The sequence below is a fragment of the Mercenaria mercenaria genome, chromosome 5 (assembly GCF_021730395.1).
Source record: "Mercenaria mercenaria strain notata chromosome 5, MADL_Memer_1, whole genome shotgun sequence".
NCBI classification, from domain to species: domain Eukaryota; kingdom Metazoa; phylum Mollusca; class Bivalvia; order Venerida; family Veneridae; genus Mercenaria; species Mercenaria mercenaria.
The window spans coordinates 52,910,259-52,931,640 of NC_069365.1; the positions used below are offsets into that span (position 1 = coordinate 52,910,259).

The 21,382-nt window shown below is 35.5% G+C and overlaps 2 protein-coding genes across 6 annotated transcripts in view; one reads left to right on the top strand and one right to left on the bottom strand.

Annotated features, from left to right (window-relative positions):
- Positions 1–3,354: 3,354 nt before the first annotated feature.
- LOC123557218 (E3 ubiquitin-protein ligase TRIM56-like) lies at positions 3,355–5,980 on the bottom strand. The gene has a single exon (XM_045348556.2). It carries the CDS (start codon positions 5,824–5,826, stop codon positions 3,808–3,810), a length of 2,019 nt encoding a protein of 672 aa, XP_045204491.1. The 5' UTR covers positions 5,827–5,980; the 3' UTR covers positions 3,355–3,807.
- A 4,273-nt stretch (positions 5,981–10,253) lies between these two features.
- The window catches only part of LOC123557219 (translation factor Guf1, mitochondrial-like), a 31,814-nt gene continuing 20,685 nt past the window's right edge, over positions 10,254–21,382 (top strand). For 2 of the 5 annotated variants that reach the window (XM_045348559.2, XM_045348558.2), the window contains exons 1-4: positions 10,254–10,395; positions 18,132–18,225; positions 18,910–19,030; positions 20,114–20,262. In XM_045348559.2, coding sequence (XP_045204494.1) covers positions 10,334–10,395; positions 18,132–18,225; positions 18,910–19,030; positions 20,114–20,262 — 426 coding nt within the window. In that variant the 5' untranslated portion in view covers positions 10,254–10,333. Of the gene's footprint in view, positions 10,396–18,131; positions 18,226–18,909; positions 19,031–19,188; positions 19,214–20,113; positions 20,263–21,219; positions 21,367–21,382 lie in introns of those variants that run through there. The other 3 variants (XM_045348560.2, XM_045348565.2, XM_045348561.2) reach the window with 3 other exon arrangements.

Consider the following 21,382-nt stretch of genomic DNA (forward strand, 5'->3'; position numbering starts at 1 on the left):
GATCCCTGGTTTCGTAGTCAGACATTGTTACCATAGTACCACTGCGTCTGCTCTAACGTTATTAACAGTCTTTCAGATGAAATTTAACTAAAATATCGTCACTTTTATGTAGTACATTATGAGCTTAATATTTCTGACTGATATGGGCCCTTCATCTGTGAACTTTAGACTTTGACATAGCTAGGTGAAGAGAACACGCTCGGGTTCGAGTACTGACTGACTGCACATATTTCTCACCTCATGCCATTTGGGGCCCAACGAGGGGCCATGGCATGCTTGCTTGCTCAGTCTTACGACGCTTGCAATATTAATATGTACCTCCGTAATTCGAGGACGAATTTCCAATTTGTGGGGATGTATGTCACGTTACGGAGTTGATCGCGTTAGGAGTGGAGGATATGTATCAGACTATCGGTTACCTCTGTCGGTAGAGCACTCGCCCTGTAAGCGAGGGGTCCAGGGTTCAAGCCCCAGACCGACTGCACATTTTTTTTTCACCCTGTGACAACGAAAACAAATCAGACTTAACACGTTGATGGTTTACGAGCCCTTTAGCCGCCAATACGGTTGGCCGGTGGCGACTGTTGATTACCACCGATGTAAAACTTGTTGACGAAATAATAATTAAAATACTGACTGACATTGTATGGGGTCCATTATGGTAGGGCGACAATTAGGCCATTCGAAAAGTTGAACCCGGACCAAATTTTTAACAAGGCAAGTTATATACCAAAATGTTTGTAAAGGTCTGAAGTTTATCAGGCTACCGGCATAAATTGGCATAAATGGTGGCAATCTGAGAAATCTAAGATGGCGTCCAAGATGGCCGCCACAAAAGTAATAATGACTACAATGTTTAAACACACCATCATGTCTACATTTTATATAAATTTTAATTATTATTTTTCTGTTTAATATTTTACTAGGATATGTCAGATTTTATGAGTATCTTTTTAACATAAATTGCCTAAAATTATTATGCAGATTAAAGGTCAAAAGGTCAAATAATCATAAAAGTCAAATATCGGATAGATAAAAGTATATATTTAACATATGATTTCAGGACAAATTTCAGATTTCAGAAGTATTTATGCAAAAACATGTCCTTAAGTTCATTCTCGGTGAACAGTACTCTGAGTACCGTGAATGCTACTCAGTGAGCAGTACTCACAGTACCATAAATACTACGCAGTAAGCAGTACTCACAGTGTCGTGAACACTACTCAGTGAGCAGTACTCACAGTACCATAAATACTACGCAGTAAGCAGTACTCACAGTGCCGTGAACACTACTCAGTGAGCAGTACTCACGGTAATGTGAACACTACTCAGTGATCAGTACTCACGGCGCCGTGAACACTACTCAGTGAGCAGTACTCACGGTAATGTGAACACTACTCAGTGATCAGTACTCACGGCGCCGTGAACACTAGTCAGTGAGCAGTACTCACAGTACCGTGAATACTACTCAGTGAGCAGTGCTTACGGTAATGAGAACTCTACTCAGTGAGCAGTACTCAAGGTGCCGTGAACACTACCCAGTGAGCAATACTCACAGTACAATACCGTAAACACTACCAAGTAAGTAGTACTCACAGTACCGTAAACACTACTAGATGATCAATGTTCTGTGAAAAGTACTCAGAGCTGTGATCACTCCACACTGATTATTAGCAATGATCACTGAGAAATTGTAACCCCAGCACACTTAGACTCCTTCCCACTGAACATTTCTCACCGCACTAAAAAGGGACACGGTTGTAAAAAAAAATGTTACCGTGCGACCACATACACGCATCACAGGATCAATGCCCCTTTCTCTAACGAAAAAGGGGCGACATTTTTGTCAACCTACCATATCCGCTTTTGGGATAGGTTATCAGTCAACTATTGAACATGGGGTTTGAAGAAATAGTTTATATATGGCATCTTTCTTACGTTTAAGCAGGGTAATAGTGTCAATTTGTTTTCAGTTTTGACATTTAAAACCGAATATGATTATATAATTTTTTGGAATATATGACGATGTTTATTTTTTTCAGCTCCTGTAAAACTGATTTATTAGACTTTTAATCATTTCAGTGACACGTTGAAACGTTTTAAAAACGTTTTATAATGTTGTATCATGGTGCATATATTTCAAGTTATGCAACAATATACTCTATTTTGTATGCAAATCTTTGCTTGAGGCAATATGCGCACAATAATTGAATAGCATTGAAAACCTGTCTATGGATAATATGACATTATCCGCGTCCATGATAACAAATAAAAATAAGTGTACTAATAAACAGAATTTTAAACAATTACCGCAAATAAACCAAATATGTAGCTATTCTGATGTTCTGACCTCATAATGGGTAAAAAAAAATCCCAAATATCCTTGGAGGAATACAAAACATAAAATAAAACTAGAAACTGACCACAAAATGTGTTTTTCATACCTGCACAACTTGAGGAAGAAAATTATACACATGTATCCTTATGTATCAACCTCTTCAAATACTTTTCTGTTTACCTGCTTGTAATGCGCATATAAAGTCACATTAGTATGAGTACCTTTTACAACAGTTTTACTGACATTCTTTGTATCAGATAATCCTTTTGTGCCATTCTTTGAATTCTTTCAAAAGGATTTGTAAGTTCTAATTTTCAAAACTACAAATTAATGATAATGAATTGGTAAAATTTGTTTTTTTAGCAGGAATTTGACCTTTTGACATATTTTTTTTATCTTCAAATGTAACTATTTAAATGTTTTACAATTCATAAAAGGTGTGTTGCAATAATTCTACAAAACAATGCATGTCAGCAGTTTATTTCATCAAAAGTGAACGAAGAAAACCTTTTTACAAAAAGCATCATTTTCATTTTATGGCGGCCATCTTGGACGCCATCTTGGATTTCTCAGCTCGCCACCATTTATGCCAATTTATCCCGACACAATCTACAATCTTTTACGAACATTTCGGTATATAACATGCCTTGTTAAAATTGGGTCCGGATTACCCCTGGAAATAGTGGACTTTCTTGGCCGAAGTCACTCTACCATTAAACTTCAGTGTAAATAAGTTTATCGTACTCGTGTCTGGAATAAAACTTACTGCCAACTCATGAGTAAGTATGACAAATAGCTGCTGATGAAAACATCAGTAAGTTCGTAAACTATGTTTAACCATAATAATTTTACTACAAAAAACCCGGCGACATAACAGACGACGACAACGTCTAAGATATTCAATTATCAAAGTTTTCCTACTTTACGACGTCGGCGAAATGTCGAGTTGATAAAGATTATAAGAAACAGAGTCAACTGTATCTTTCCATCAGCTATATACAGGCAGGAGTAAACCAAATTGTTCACTTTTATTTACATATGCATTTTTACTATATATGTACATGCATGTCGAAGTTACATGACATTTAAGAATTCGCTGAAATCTACACGTAGAAAATCAAACAATTAAGAGAATTTTCCGAAAACCATTAATTTCACTTAGCATGGCTGCCACTTAGTATGATTTCAATTCAGTACTCAAAATTTGCTGATGTGCGCTAATACTTATTTTCTACGGCCGTTCCTTTTCCAAGGCTCACAACACGTTATTTTTGCGCCTGATGCGTACTACTTATTGCTATAAATGTACTTTTGTGAACAGAATTCGAGAAAATACACGTAATTCAAAATACAATTGTAAATAATATGTTGTAACCGTCAATTTTTGTGAGACTGTAACATGCGTTCGATGTCAGCTGGAATTGTTTTCTAAACACTTCAAACATATGTCTTTAAACTATATGTCATTGTCAGTAATCTTCAACATCTGAAGCCGGGATGATCTTATAGAGTTTTACGTTGTTTGGGTTTCCTTGTTCAGACAGCGCAAATTTCTCTCCATCTCCTGTGAAGGCAATGCATAAAGGCCGTGCTAAAGTATCCATAAGAATTTGACTGAACTGACCATCATCTTTGACTTTGTGGATGTCGTTAGACCAGAATCCACACACGTGTAAATTTCCACGCGCGTCTACGCTTACACCACGTGGCCCGGAAACTTTGTAGACAAACAGCGGTGTCTTGTCCACTTTCCCGTTGTCGAATTTCAGAGCCGTGACCGTGTGGTTGTTGTAGTCAGACACAAACAAATGGTAACTGAACGGATTAAAGGCTATAAACTCTGGATTGCTGAAAACACGTTTTCCAATGTAATCTGTGTCCACCATCATTTTTACGGTTCCGTCAAGGGCGATAACCCGAATACAACCACTTGCAAAGGTCACAGCCAGATCGTCGCCAGCCATACAGATGCCATTGCAACCACGTGACGCGTTGACGTATCCAACTTCAGATATATTTTCTTTGACCTTGAAGATGCGTATTTTCCTTTCGTTTGGGAAGGTCACTGCGCATTTCGCTTTGTCAATGAAAGTCAAGTCCCATGGCGGACTATTGCAGCCAAAGACGACCAACAGATCACCGAATTCTCCAAAGAGTTTGAGCCGCACGTTCGAATTGTCTGCTAGAAGAATTTTCTTATTATTCCAAAGCTTAATAGCTGTTATTTTACATTCCCTCTTATCGCCTTTAACCTTAGCATTGAATGTTTTTATCTTTCTCGTTGCCTTCTTTTCATCATCCTCCTCCGCTATAGGCGTAGGCGGCGGTGGTGGTGTCGGTGGCTTCTTGTTCGGGTAGCTGTGTTTTACGTCGAGTTTTCCAAGCATCCCAAGAGCTCCAAGGGTTTCGGCAACTTGGCGATCTTCTTCAAAAAGGTACTTAATTTTCGCTGAGTTCTCGTGAATTTTCTTTAAACCGCTTGCGCACTCGTTGTATTTCACCTTCCCTTGTTGTGCTACTATAAACTCTTTCTTCTGAAGTTGTTGTTCTTTTGCCGACTGTATAGCAGTTTTTGAGTGATGCATAGCGCTCTGAACGCTGTTACAGTAATCGACTTGTTCCTGGAGGATAGCAAAATCAGTCTGGCTGATGGCTTCGAACTTTGCAGTAATTTGAGATTCTATCTTCTCAATATGGTCGATCAGTTTCTTCTTCGCCTCGCTTATGTCTTTCAACATTTTCGTCTTCTGCATGAGAGTAGTTCTCATAACCTCTTGTCTTTCACGCTTTACACTGTCGGCGTCGGTGATCAGGCGATCCATGTCTTTGAAAAGTTTGGTATGGTCGACCGGTTGTTGCTTCTGCACGACGTCGTTTATCTGCGCGATCTTCTCACATTTCCGGTGATTTGTGGCGATACACATTGGACAGCATGGTTGCTCGTGATCCTGGCAATACATGTCCACTTCTTTCTTATTATGGTCGTAGCAGACGACTTCCTCCTTAACCGCCGGTTTCGGATTACTTCGGACGTTTTCTAACGGTGTGATCACGTGATTCTTCGTGGCTTTCATGGACATATGACATTTAGCGCACTCTTCGCATAGCGCCTCGGAACACTGTTGACACCAAGAGCGGGCAATTTTTGACTCCTTATTATCTTTGCATGGCTCACAAAACTCAAGCCTGGATGAGACCGGAACAATATCGATTAAAGTCCCTACCAAGTGATTCATCGGAAAATGCTCCGACCACTGCTCCACCGGTAACGCGGGTTTCGGCGAGAACGTGACCAGTTTGCACGTGGGACAAGGTATCCCTTCTTTAGTTGCGTTTTTCTTCTCTGGAGCGTTTACTAGATAATTTTTCAAACACGACTCGCAGAAAGTGTGGAAACATGGAAGAGAACGCGGTTTGTTCAACTTTTGAAGACATATTGAACAAATCAAAGACATTTTCAACACTTTCTTATCGTCTGTTTCCGCCATATTTCTCCTTATTTTTCTTTTATTTACAAACAAGATGCAGTTTCAGGTTATAAACACATTATTGAAATTTTAGTCCAATATTAAATCGTTTTAACCAAAGTTAAGAAACATGCACGATCGTCACTCACACAATAACTGCGCAGTATGAACGATACACTTCATAAACGGACGAAACAAAAGCCGTAGAAGTCGAAAATTAATTTGATAGTCTCCGTTCATAGTTGACGCTTACAGACAATAAGATTTCATTCATTTATGATATGGGGTTCGTATTTCAGGCGTGTCTATAAGTAATAATACAACAATACATTTCAATCAATGAACTTACAACTGTTGAAAGAAACCGTAATAGAGCAAAAAGTGGTATCACAAATTATCTGTCATTGGAAAAATACCATAAAACACTGTATTCATTTATTTGGACGTAGTATACCTATACATGATAAGATCTTTTTTAAAGTACTTGTTCCAACTTTTTAGGCGATTTTTTCACTCTCTCAAAATTCGATTAAACATGGGTACGGCAAAGGGTACCGTAGTATGAATTTTTTGGACGATATGTCCTAATATAATGTGCAAAAGGGAGTAAAGTGTTCCTATCACTTTTGAAATAATGGAGAAAACCAACGATCCTTTCTTTCACTTTATCATTTTTCACCTATATATACACACACACTCTGTCAAAATTGGAGCAAATGAACACGTTGAAAATCTATATTTGACAAATTGTAAATATTGTGTATAAACAATATATATAATATACTCAGGCACTTATACCTTTGGTTCAGGTGAGCTCAAACTAATATCATTCAGCAAATACATAATGGACGGACATACAGAATGACAGGTACTCGTATTACTACATGTTCCCGTCACTTAAACAATCCTAAAATATTTATGTGTCAATTCATGTAAAAGCCAAAGGAAAAACAAAATATCAAATCCAATTTCATGTCTAAATGAAATGCAGATTGTTTCCTGAATAGTCTTACAGTTCTTTTCACGCGTGGTTTCGACATTGTTGTTCTTGTTTTCGTTCATATTTGCATCGTATGAACCATTGAATATAATACTGTTTCGTTGTCTACATGTAGATTCGTAATCTAAACAATATATGATCTCGATCTGAAACTAGTACGCTCTCGACATATAACCGAGACATGAAGATTCACTAGTCTACATGTATTTCTTTCCGTTCGTGTGCGCTGATGCAATGACTGAGCTTTGTTATCGGATCTGACAAACAGACAGACGGGACAAACCATAATTACCATTTGGTGAAAAGACTAATTCTGTTTGTTTTTTTACTGTAAAGGGAAACCACTGAGTAGTATATTGCTTAAACATATCACTTAGTTGTTTCCCTTTAATAGCCAAACTATAGTGAGCTTCGTCTATCAAACCGAATGTCCCTTTTTATACCGCATCTTCCTGTTAGTAACAACCCACTTTCCATTTCTGAATGAATAAATTACAAAAAAGAAACAAAATATCAAACATTTTCAACGATTGTATCTAAACTATGACGGACCGTGAGACCAAGTATGACAAAAGGCAGTATATATCAGCACTTTTTTATGTTGAAAAACAGACTGATTGACAGAACATGGTGGACAGAGGGCAGTATTTTAGCAATAAAATTGTTGACAGACGACAGAGAATGAGATTAGGTTCAAAGGGGTGTTCTACTGTACTTCATAAATATTGAAAATATTTATGGATAAAGTTTAATTTCAGTTAAAATGTAATAAAAAAATAATGCCATTGTCTGCTTGTGGTAGGTTCTCGAATCCAGAAAGCATTTTTTTTAATCATTAACAACCCTGATTAGGTGGTACTGATAACAAAATGTGTGGTGCACCTCAACACTTTTGGTTTGATGTATTTGTAAGATTGTGTGCAGAAACATATAAATAAGCCCAAAAAAATCCCTCGGATTATACCAAGGTAGATCCCTTGTCTGAATCCCTGGATTAAAATAAAATGTTACACTTTACAAACAACATTTTCAAAATAGCGGCACTTCTTACCAAACACTGTAGCCAAGTTTTTTCCCGAAACGTCAAAATTTACTTTCAGATATGTTAACTTTTAGCACATTTTTGGGCAATATATGATTAAACACATGCAACGCTCACTTCAGAAAAACATGTGTAAATTCCACATATATTACTTTACTAATGAATATTCAGGATTAGCGTAAAAAATGCAGCAAAATTACAATACATCAAATCACGAGGAATACGCTGATCCCCCCCTCCTTGATAATCCAATGTACCGAGTTTAGCATACGTACATTGTGAACTGGAGTTTTGTGCCAGAATCTTTTTTTTTTCGTTTCTGACACATTGATTTTTTTTCTCCAGGTTTTATAAGACATGCTATATCAAAAACATTATTTTTATACATCTAATGTTGATCATATCATGATGTGGGACAAAGCTGTTATGTCATTCTCTCACTTCCTTTCCAAAGGTTTCACTCTGTCCGATTTTGTTAAAAAAACTAATGCAAAATGAGATGCTCGTCTAGTTAAGAAAATCGGCTCTTTCGAACAGAATCGGTGCTGAAAACAACAGTTACTACTGAGAGGCAATGACAATGTGTACGTAACTGCGTGTTTTGCCTATAGCTACATACGCACCTGGGCTGCCGCGGAAGGATTTTAACTGCTTGTATGGTACGTCATGAGTTTTGCTTTTTCATCCTTGATTATGACAGAATGGGTGCCTGAAATCTGTTGAAATTACAATTTAACAGGTTATAATGAAATGTTTCACTTACTGCAGCATAGATAAAACTAATTACAGACAGTTTCGATCACTTTATTTATTCACATTCTCTGAAAAAATTAAAAACCATTCTTATTGGCAGAAAATCAAAAATCATGATCATTAATGCATGCAGTCTGAAAAATCATATTATTTTAAACTTCGATATTGAGTTAAATTGTACTTTCAACAGATTGCATATACACAGTCTGAAAAAATACTAGCCTTACTCGTGACATTGGCACCCCCCTAAGTCATGACGGGACAGTGAAAGTCAAAAGTTATCACCCTGTCCCTAAACGTCCTGTTATTTAGGCTACAAATGTACAGACCGAAAAATTGTCTGAGTATTTTACAGAATGTCTGTCAAAGCATTGATATGCTAGACCTGATAATAAACAAGAGCTGTTCGATCGTAAGACAGCCGATGCTCGACTACTCGAATTGTTGTCACAGAAGCAGGAATATTACCCTAAATGTTAAAATACCTATACTAGAGTTTCAATTCAGTATCTACATTAGTTTCGGAGATAGTACCTTGCATGAAAAGCTTTAACCGCAGAAGTTTTTATGTTCAAAAGAGGACATAATTTTGCAAAATACATGTCAGAGTTAAGGGACTTGATGCTATGACCTAATTTTATAAACCCGAAGAAGTGAAGTTTCAATTCAACATTTGCATTAGTTTTTGAGATAACTTGTATGCAAAACTTTAACCAGAATTTCTAAGTCCAAAAGGGGGTATAAATTGATCAAAATAAATGTCAGAGTTATGGGACTTCATGTTGTCACCTAGTTTTATAAACCCGCAAACATTTGTGAAGTTTCAATTCATTATATGCCTTAGTTATGGAGATAGTAACCTACAAGTATGCAAAACTTATCCAGGATTTTCAAAATATTTTTGCCAAACTACATGTCAGAGTTATGGGACTTGACCCAGTGAGGTTTGTAATTGACGTCGAAAAAGAAAAAAAAAGTTTCAGAGCTATATGCCTTAAAATGATAACTATACCTTACGTTCTTGCATGCAAAACATTTATCAAGGTGTGACGCCGACGCCGACGCCAGGGTAAGTAGAATATATAGCTAGCTTGGAGTATTCTGCGGATAGTCAAGCTAAAAAGGATAGACACCTCTTACATGTCATTGGTTCAGTTTTCTACAAGATATTTAGTAATTCGTAATTGATATTTTAGCTTTTTATGTTACATTGGATGAAGATATTTAAATTAAAGTATATTGTGTCACTTCTTCTGAAAATTTGATCCATTATGGCAAATGAGACACCTTGGCCTCATGCACATTTACCTCCAGAATTATTACCTGTAATATAGCAGAAAGGAAGCCAACAGTAGCCATTCTTTTAACAAGCTGGCGGCTAAGAAACCAGACACATGTATCAGAATAGATCCCAGTGGGACTTGAAGCTTTCGCTTCGGGCCAGACATATTAGAGAGTCATTTCATTTTTTTTTTTGCAAGGATTCCATTCCATGCAGTAACCTGCATTTCAGAGACTTTTGAAATTCTGTAAGAGAAATTTCGATTTCAGTAGCATAGGGTTTATGTAATAAAGTAGAATTTACATAATTTTACATTGGTACGAGTACTTTATGACGACAATGATTATTTAATGTATTCGCAATCACACGAAATTGAAAATGGCAGCCTCCATAAAAAAATAAGTGCGCGTTAAAAACTACGAGTTTTGCTCTGTCTTGCAGTCTATTCATTATGAATGCAATTCGTTCATGTCCCATACACCGGTTACTTCAAAACAGGCACATAACGAATAGGTATTTATTTGAATTGAACATTTGTCGAATTATGTTGGAGTTACTGGCATTTCGGATCGTAACATTTCGGATATAGATTTGATTTTAGCCTAAATGTTTGTCATAGACAGAGTAAGGAAATTTGATTCAGTTATGTCCTAAATTTTATTAAGGTGTATACTCAGGAGTGTAGAAATGGGCCGGAAGCCAGAAAAATCACCTGGCTATTTGAGCATTCTCATGCGGCGGCACGAAATACCCAAATCTACCCAAATCTTACCCAAATCTACCCAAATCTTACCCAAATCTACCCAAATCTTGATAGGAATGATCAAATCTTCGTAGATTATGGATATTTGTAATATATTTCAACATAAAATATCATTTTGATGTATTATAACGATAATTAACTAGAAAAATCGCGTTGATTGAAATCGCTCAATATTTGTAAAATATCACAGTCAAGTATTATTACATAGGTGCTGTACGTAAGAATAATTGACTGTGATATTTACAAATTTCCCCATTTGGAAATCTGTTTTCTTAATTTCATTTACTTCAAAACTCTAGGGAAAAAATAAAAAGAAAATCTTTATCATTATTGATGAATTATATTAACGGTTTTTTTTACAATCATTGTTTTGGATGATAAGCCCGACGAGAGGCAACATTCATTTTCAGGAGTTCAGGATTTAAATTTCCTGTAATTCAAGTCGTGAAACGTGATATTCTAAGCTATTTTATTACAAAAAAGCTAGTCGGAAAACCAAATCAAACTTCCCGTGCTCCAAAAATTATACTGACTTTCAAATAAAATATTTGCTCAGTAAAGTGTTTATATATATATTGAAAAAAAAAGAAACACTGCTTTTTCAGTAAAATAATGTTTCGCGTAATTACACGAAATACAGCTAAATCATTTTCTCGTGCATAGTCGCATATATTATGATCAAAATTATATGTCAGACATCCAATGAAATATGTGTATCTTTAGTAAGTTGGTATAGTGTTAATATCTTCTGAGGAAAAATTATCAACTTTTATCAATTTAGTGAAAAATATGTTACCAAGTTTAGTCTTTTCAGTAATATGTGTATCATTTGCAGACGGTATATTCTTATTAAAATGTGTTTTCTCTGTAGATGTTGATGTGCAATTTTAAAACAGGCACGTGCAATTTCAGTTCCCTAATTTTTAAACATGTCAGTTTCATATATGTCTTAACATTCAATTATTTTTTAGGGTTTGCACTGACGGGTATAAAAGAGTCAATAAAATTTAAAATGCACCAAATTGTACCAAATTATACAATAATTATTTAATATTTAAAACCAAATAAAATGATTTTAGAATAAAAACATAAATGCTCCGAACTTTTCAAAGAATCTGCCTTGAATCGGTCTTGTAGCTAATATCAATACATGACAAAGTTTATTATTTAACTGAAAACCATGTGACATACATTTTTTTTCTTCAAAGAAACCCAAATGGAGAAGATATCTACTCTTATTTTGGTCATTCACGTAAGCGAAGAATATTCCGTCAGAAATCGTATACAGAAATAACTTTCAATAAACTTCTCTCAGTTTTGTTCATTTATGTTCAATCTGATTGAATAGGGTTGTGCATCTTACAAAAATAATAAAAAAAAAGTAGTTTCTAATAGAGAGGTTTCGGAAATTCATTTACGAATGCGCAAATTTTCGCGTGCTCTCATGGAAATTCAAACTCATATAAAAACGTTTTTACGCGGATGTATAGTACTTTTCTATTGAAAGATTAATTATTCATATTATATATACGAATGAATGCTGCCATAAGTCCTGCAAAAACACCATTTATTAAAATAAAAAAAAGCTACGGCTGCATTTCGGTAATGGAAATTTCCCGCAGGTTCACAATTCCAATTTCGTATAAAACATTCTGCGCGAATGTGTTTTATTTATTCTATAAACGTTATCGAAAACTTTGAATGAAACATATTTAGAAGTATCTTGGATAAAAGGACAAAGTATTTCTCACCAGCGTTTCCCGAAAATGAATACTAGATCTACAAGAGAAAACAATCAGCTCTCGTGAAATATATTACGTAAATATTGTAAGAGTAAAAGTAGCATCGGTAACAACAATACAATACAAATTTATTCAAAGTCGGTACATATATATAAACAGGAAAACATTAGCTATATATAGCTATTTACCGACAACATTACATTGAATTGAAAAAAAAAATGTTGTGTAAGTCAGTTACTTACCTCTTAGATCGGTGTTCATGAATTGAAAATACCCGTGCTCGTGCTCTCGGTGTCACGATTCGCACGAGCGCGGGTATTTTCAATTCATGAACACCTGCACGAGCGCGGGTATTTTCAATTCATGAACACCTCCTACTCGGTTAGTAACCTACACTTACATATGATCGAATTCTTTTAAAAACAATCAGGTTATGGAAAGTGTATTCCGATCATGTCCATCATGTATAGCTTATTTGTCTGTCCTTTTAAATTTTAAAAAGGGTATACCGGCTCATAATTATAAAGTCGGCAGTGTCCTTAAAATTAACTTTATTGAATTACTTTGTATTTAAAAAAGCTGAAAATTTAATTAATTTTACGTCACAAAAATATACAGGTCATGTATTCCAGTAGCTCGATTCTGTTTATTTAATGCTGGCCGTAGTGCACAGTGGCTGTGTATTGCGCCTGGCAGGTGGTCATAAAGATAGGCGGAACCGTTGGCTATTTAACTGACATCGTTACTGACCAATCAGCTATCACCAATAAAAATTACGTTCTGAAGGCGTTTCCCTGAGTGGTGCATTAAAAAAATATATATGTAACTTAATCACATCTAAATTTGGAATGCATATTTTGCATTGATTTGAATTTATGTAAATTACTATCAAACTGCAATCTAAATTTCTTTACTTTCAATTTACTTTGCATTTAATTTTTGATGAAATTCTTATATTTCCTTTGTATTTCAGTTGCTGTAAAATGTTATAAAATTTCTGATATGATTGTAACTTTAGGACAATAATTCGGATGATTTATACGAAGTTAGTGCTTCTCCTTGCAAGTAAACTTTGAAAGCCACTAATTAGATTTCACACAATGACCAAGGGTTTTTCTATAAATGTATAGGTTATGTTTAAGTCCCGAAATTTCGTTTCGGATGTTATCAACAAACGATCGTGATATACATATTTAATATTTAATTTTTTCATACCTTTCCTCCACAGACGCAAGATACTTTAGTGAAATAGCTTTAAAATTAAATCAAGTTATTGTCTAAACAGATACATAATTCATATATAATAATTCATACGGTTCCGTCGTAGGAACCTCTCATGATGTACTATTTTCCTTTAAAATATGTCAATGAGGGGTGGAATATGTCTTTATTACCTTATGTCCGATTTTATTTAAATAATACGTTGTTGGATCATGAGAACAAGCCAGTACATGATACCTTGTTTGAAAGAACAAATCAGTACCTAAGTAAAAGAAATAGGCCAGGTGAGTTCGAAAAAGAATCAAATCGCAACCTTCTTTAAAAAGTCGTGATTTCGTTGTATCACTATTACGAGTATAAATGAAAGAATTGACATTATCAGCCAACCGCTGTTTAAACATTAACATCCTTTCTTTTTGGAAGCTGATCACATCATTTATATACTTAGAACTTGAATGAAATATATTATAACCTCAACCATTTTAGAGACGGTCACTGGTCTACAGATATGAAATAATTTCAAGCTCTGAAGCATGTATTTTCATTTGGTTTAAAACATTTTGCTTACAATTCCATGAAAATTTAACATAGCTACTGACACGAAAATAAAATGCATGTAAAAACGCGGTCAGTAGCAAAGAAGCATCATTGAAGGCACGTGCAATTTTCCCGCCAAAATAATTGAAGAAACGTAGAAGATGGCCTGATATTACGAAATATAACACAAAAAACAACGTACTGAATTTGCTGTTAACAGTCCTGGATTACACGTATTTTAGTACATTTTAATCGCGTTTTCGTTAAGGCTGGCTCTTTACAACTTACTCCCACGTGCAACCAAATATTCGGACAATTTTGTCGGTCAGTGTAGGAAAATGTATAGAAGATCTATGTCGAGCTAGCATATTTTCTACGGAAATACGGTTTTGGAAAAAAAATCATATTGAGCCAAGGGCATTTTTATTCTAAAACTTGCACGTATCATGTCCCGACGCCGACAAGGCTTTCAATTGCTATCTAACTTTACTGTTGGTGATTTAAATGAGTGGAGTGATCCTGCTCCGTTGCATTTTTCATTGTATTGTACATTCACAGATGTTTGATATAAATGGGACAGTACACAAAGAGATGTTAATTTTTGTTCACGGATTATTTCAAAACTTCCTATTTTTGATAACATCGTTGAAAATATTGACTGGATAAAATTCGAGGGATCAGAGCGAAACTAGTCTAAGTGTATATAGAAATAGAAGCAAACAGACTAGTTTCGCTCTAAGCCCTCGAAATAGAATGTCAGCAAACTTTGGCCAATATTTATAGCCGTTACTCAAACTCACACTTGACTCAAACTTGGGTAAGTACCATACACGTAGACCTCAAGCAGAATGGAGTTCGAAAGTCATATTCATAAATTCCACTCAATTTAAACTTTCGGAAGGACAGCTCGGGAATTTGCTGTTTTTACTACTTTTTATGATGAAAATCGAAAAGCGTTTGTCACGCTTTTACTCAAGGTAAACTGTCTCGATTATAAATATCTATATTTTGAAGTCATTATTCACTACTTCAGCTATAGCACTATTGGTTACGACGATGGCAAAAAGTTTTTATTGTCGCGGAAGTTCCGAGTTTGATTCCCGACGCGGTCGTCTTTTTTCTTGATTTGGAATTTTTTAAATATTTTAGAAACAAAGATTCTTATTCTAATGTTCATGATATGACCAAAACTTCTATTTGAAAGAAAGATTTTTTTTTAGCCAAATCTGGAGGCATGCTGCTTAAATGCATTGTAAACGCCACGTGCATGGCGGGAAAATGAAAAAATCAGTTTTATAGACATCTACTCAAGTGCGAAATACAGAAAATAATCGGTGGCATGATGACATCTAGATTGACATCATTCTTTCGGTGACCATCAACGCTCTCAATGAAATTTAAAGCATGATCAAGACAGCAATTCCCTTGTTTTACATCTGAGGATACTTACGATAAATTTGAAATGAGATTGCTTGTGCACGTTTGTGAAAACAATTACGTTGTGGACACGTTATTAGCATTTTGGCGGGAAAGAATCACGTGCATTCCATGACGGATATTGTGTCTGCGGAAGGGCTATTCCAGTCTCTTTTGGGGTCCAAAAAAAAATCAAAAGCGGGAACTAACATTTCCTGTCCCTTTCTGATACTGAGAATAATATTGTTATTCATTCAAAAACATCTCTCCCAATTAAATTCGCAGGCGCTGCCACCGAAAACGTGATGGATGCCGCCATTATTCGATGTCACCGCACAAAATTCATCAATATATGTATGTTGATAAAAATAGCCCAGAATCTCATGTTTCACAACATGAATTACAGAAAATTAAAATCCTTAAAATGAATGTTATCTCTCGTTGTGCTTATCATCCCAAACAGTGCTAACAGTAAAGCGTTAATATAATTTATCAATAATGATAAAGATTTTCTTTTCATTTTTTCCCTAGAGTTTTGAAGTAAATGAAATTAAGAAAATAGATTTCCAAATGGGGAAATTTGTAAATATCACAGTCGATTCTTCTTACGTACAGCACCTATGTAAGAATACTTGACCGTGATATTTACAAATATTGAGTGATTTCAATTCAACGCCGATTTTTCTAGTTAATTATCGTTATAATACATCAAAATGATATATTTATGTTGAAATATATTATAAATATTCATAATCTACGAAGATTTGATCATTCCTATCAAGATTTGGGTAGATTTGGGTAAGATTTGGGTAGATTTGGGTTTTTCGTGCTGCCCTTCTCATGGGCTACTTTTTCCACAACAACGACAATAAATTTTGTCAGTTTTATGTTCACATCGAAAGTTGACGAGACACGATGCTGAATTTGCTCGATCTATAGCTGTATCCCCCTGCCGAGTAATTAATTTGTTTACTTCCGTTGAAAACCCCAGTCGCTATTTTTAAACATGACAATGGTTTCCCACATGCACATGTGGCATTAGCTTGATGTGTGACGTCAATAGTTGCATCCCTCTCGCTAGTTAATGTAGAGGGAAATCTCGGAATACACAAAATGAAGGTATGCGGCTATGCGCATGATGCGGCTTGTGGGAAGATAGTTGTAAACAAGTCCCCCCCAAAAAAACACGTAAATTTATGGACTAACTTTAAATAAAAAGATATTTCAGTTGAAAACACTAGAGGGCATGTTTATATTGAAAAATAGGTGTGAAAAATGGATAATATATGGAGACAAAACTTATATTTATAAAAAACATCAATTATTGAAAGGAGGGCGGCCTATTTGTTTTGAATAATTCAATTTGTTAGGCAGCCAATTGGCGATAATTAGATTACTGAATAACAGATTGGATAATTATAATCATAATTATAATATTGTGTGCTTGAAACGATTATATGAGCGGTCGTCTATACTAGTCTTGAAATGAAAATAAATCTGATTCTCAATCTGATAATGACAGTGAGGACTAATGATATAACAAACAGTCTGTGATATTTTGAATTTTGCCAGTGCCTAGACCATAGAAATTGTGTCTACTAGTCAGTAAAAATTTGGCACAAAATTTGCTTATCTAAAATCACTGGAGTAATATATAACCTTATTTGAAACAGTAACCACTTATTGTAAAACTTTTTTGTTTTCAAACACAGTTATATATCTGTTCTTAATTTTAAAAAAGAACTTTTTCAAAAAAGCCTTAGTTTTTGCGAGCTAGTAAAAATGATCACAAGTCTCGGTTCAACGAGAAAGCACCTGGCTGTTTTAGAGGGTGAGGGTCATCATGTAAAAGCCTGGATTATTCATTGACAACTATTTTTAGAATTTTCCTCCATCAGACAGTCCATGGGATTTTTTAAGTTTAAATGTTGTAGTATCAAAATATAGCAAAAACTCTTTTGAAACTGAAATCTAATTCTGACAAGAACTGAAATACCAGTTAAGAGGCTTGGAATAACGAAAAAAGAGCATAATACATACAGTATTCCCTCTAAACATGGTCCAAAACATCAGATGTATGTAATTAACTAAAATAACTTAACAGAGGGCAGGCTCATACTCTAACCCTAAAGATAATGCTACAAATTAATTAGACTACAGTTAATCTGCTGGAATCAAACATCTTAATAATAAACAGTTTTCACAATGGTTTATATTCTGGCAAATAAATCACGATCATTGGTCTTACTATGAGTATCTTACAAACTAGTATCAAATCAATCGCAAGATGTTTGTGGCTAGCAGCAAATATTTAAAAAAAACTTTCAGCTAGATTTGTCACATCAGATTATAAATATGACACAGGGAGTATGACTGAAATTTAAATACCGTCTTGTAAAGTGGTATGTTTTGAGGTGCCAGGTTAAAATTTGAAATTTACTACTAAGAACAAAGTAAAAAAACATTTACTGCTTACAACAAAGTAAAAAGCACTTACTACTCACAACAAAGTAAAAGTTTACAACTTTAAATAGATATGTCCAAAAAGGTATCTTATATTTGTTTTGCAGATGCTTACATATTCTCAAGAAGAAGAGAGGTATATATCTAAATGATGTTCTCCATGGAAGAGTCTTCAGCACTTCATTTGCTCTGGCAAATAAGGTAAGTTATTGAACTTGTTAAGTTAGTAACTAGGATTTTGAGTCTAGCGATAATATGATAACCAGTTACAATAGTATTAAATACAAACTAAATGATATTGATAAAACAATTATTTTTTTAACTCAGTAGTTAGGACTTCTGTATATATCATGACAGCTTAGTCAGACCATCTGGCAAATTCCCCAGTTATTAATGGGACCCCTGTGGCAAAGTGGTTAAAGTCATTGACTTCAAATCACTTGCCCTTCACCAGCGTGTGTTTGAGCCTCACTTGGGGTGTAGAATTCTACATGTGAGGAAGCCATCCAGATCACTTACAGAAGGTCAGTGGTTTTACCCAGGTGCCTGCCTGTGATGAAATAATGCCCAGAGGGGCACCTGAGGTCTTCCTCTACCATGAGAAGCTGGAAAGTAGCCATATATGACCTATAATTGTGTTGATGTGATGTTAAACCCAACAAACAATCAAAAAGATTGATTATAATGTACAGACTCCGTGTACAGACCTAGTATCATGTGACATTAGTACACATATCATGTTTGATTGTTGTTGTTTTTCAGAAAAAATTGTGTTTAAATTTTATGCGTTCTTTGATGCTAGTGTTTTAAATGACATCATTCAGATCACAGTTCATCTTTTATTGTACACTAATTTCTTTTTTTTTTGTTCTTGTTTGTTTTCAGCAGAAGATAGCAGACTTTGATTTGTCCGAATTTCCGCCAGAACGTATCAGAAATTTCAGTATTATAGCTCATGTTGATCATGGGAAGAGCACACTAGCTGACAGACTGCTAGAAACTACAGGTAACAATATTTAGAACACTAGCTGACATACTGCTAGAAACTATACAGGTAACTATATTTAGAACACTAGCTGACAGACTAGAAACTATAGGTAACTATATTTAGCACTCTAGCTGACAGACTGTTAGAAACTACAGGTAACTATATTAAGAACACTAGCTGACAGACTGCTAGAAACTACAGGTAACTATATTTAGCACTCTAGCTGACAGACTGCTAGAAACTACGGGTAACTTTATTTAGAACACTAGCTGACAGACTGCTAGAAACTGCAGGTCACTACATTTAGCACTCTAGCTGACTGACTGCTAGAAAATGCAGATAACTACATTTAGCACTCGAGCTGACAGTCTGCAAGAAACTACAGGTAACTACATTAAATAAAAAGCAATGAATTTTTTTAAATCACCATACGTTTTTACCTTTTAAAGTTCAAACTGAATTTTAGGGCTTGAAAAGGTAAAGTGAAAATGCCTGATCTGCATGACTAACAGGTCATAATTATGCATTCATGTAAATATTATATTGAATAATATTGATAAGGTAATCAAAGTTTATATACTGTTGAACTTAGCTTGCTCAAACTCGATGCGACCAGCAAAATTAGTAATCAGTAGTTTGAGCCACCAAAATAATGTACAACATAGGGATTTGCCAGGACTTAATAATGAGTTCGAGAAAAAGGGTGATGTTCAAATAATACGGAACGAAGTTTGACTGTATGCTGTAACTATAATATAAACAAGACTGTTGCATGGTTTATCATTGGATATAATTTAATCCTGAGGGTGTTTATTTGTCCAAGCATCTGAAAAATGAATCATGGTATATAAGAAATAAGTCACAAAAAATAGCTCTGAATATTTTCATTTTAGCATGCTCATAAAAATATCCTGATCAAAATATTATGAGCTACTTTCAAAAGGCCTTATAAAGCTGACGTTATGCTGAAAAATGTGATGTCTGCACACGGTGCATGTATACATCTTTGTTAAACTGAAATATACTTGGAACCATGTTAAAGTGTATTATTATTATGGGAAAAAATGATACTGCATATCCTTCATCTTGATATAATTTTAGGTGTGATATCAGTGTCAAGTAAGAACCAGCAGGTACTGGACAGGTTACAGGTGGAAAAGGAGAGAGGGATAACTGTAAAAGCACAAACTGCTTCATTGTTCTACACACACCAGGGAACCAGATACCTCCTCAACCTCATTGATACACCTGTAAGTATGTCCTCATTGTTCTATACACACCAGGGAACCAGATACCTCTTCAACCTCATTGATACACCTGTAAGTATGTCCTCATTGTTCTATACACACCAGGGAACCAGATATCTCCTCAACCTGATTGATACACCTGTAAGTATGTCCTCATTGTTCTACACACACCAGGGAACAAGATACCTCCTCAACCTTATTGATACACCTGTAAGTATGTCCTCATTGTTTTACACACACCAGGGAACCAGATATCTCCTCAACCTCATTGATACACCTGTAAGTATGTCCTCATTGTTCTACACACACCAGGGAACCAGATACCTCCTCAACCTCATTGATACACCTGTAAGTATGTCCTCATTGTTCTATACACATCAGGGAATCAAATACCTCCTCAACCTCATTGATACACCTGTAAGTATGTCCTCATTGTTCTACACACACCAGGGAACCAGATACCTCCTCAACCTCATTGATACACCTGTAAGTATGTCCTCATTGTTCTACACACACCAGGGAACCAGATACCTCCTCAACCTCATTGATACACCTGTAAGTATGTCCTCATTGTTCTACACACACCAGGGAACCAGATACCTCCTCAACCTCATTGATACACCTGTAAGTATGTCCTCATTGTTCTACACACACCAGGGAACCAGATACCTCCTCAACCTCATTGATACACCTGTAAGTATGTCCTCATTGTTCTACACACACCAGGGGACCAAATACCTCCTCAACCTCATTGATACACCTGTAAGTATGTCCTCATTGTTCTACACACACCAGGGGACCAAATACCTCCTCAGCCTCATTGATACACCTGTAAGTATGTCCTCATTGTTCTACACACACCAGGGAACCAGATATCTCCTCAACCTCATTGATACACCTGTAAGTATGTCCTCATTGTTCTACACACACCAGGGAACCAGATACCTCCTCAACCTCATTGATACACCTGTAAGTATGTCCTCATTGTTCTACACACACCAGGGAACCAGATACCTCCTCAACCTCATTGATACACCTGTAAGTATGTCCTCATTGTTCTACACACACCAGGGAACCAAATACCTCCTCAACCTCATTGATACACCTGTAAGTATGTCCTCAT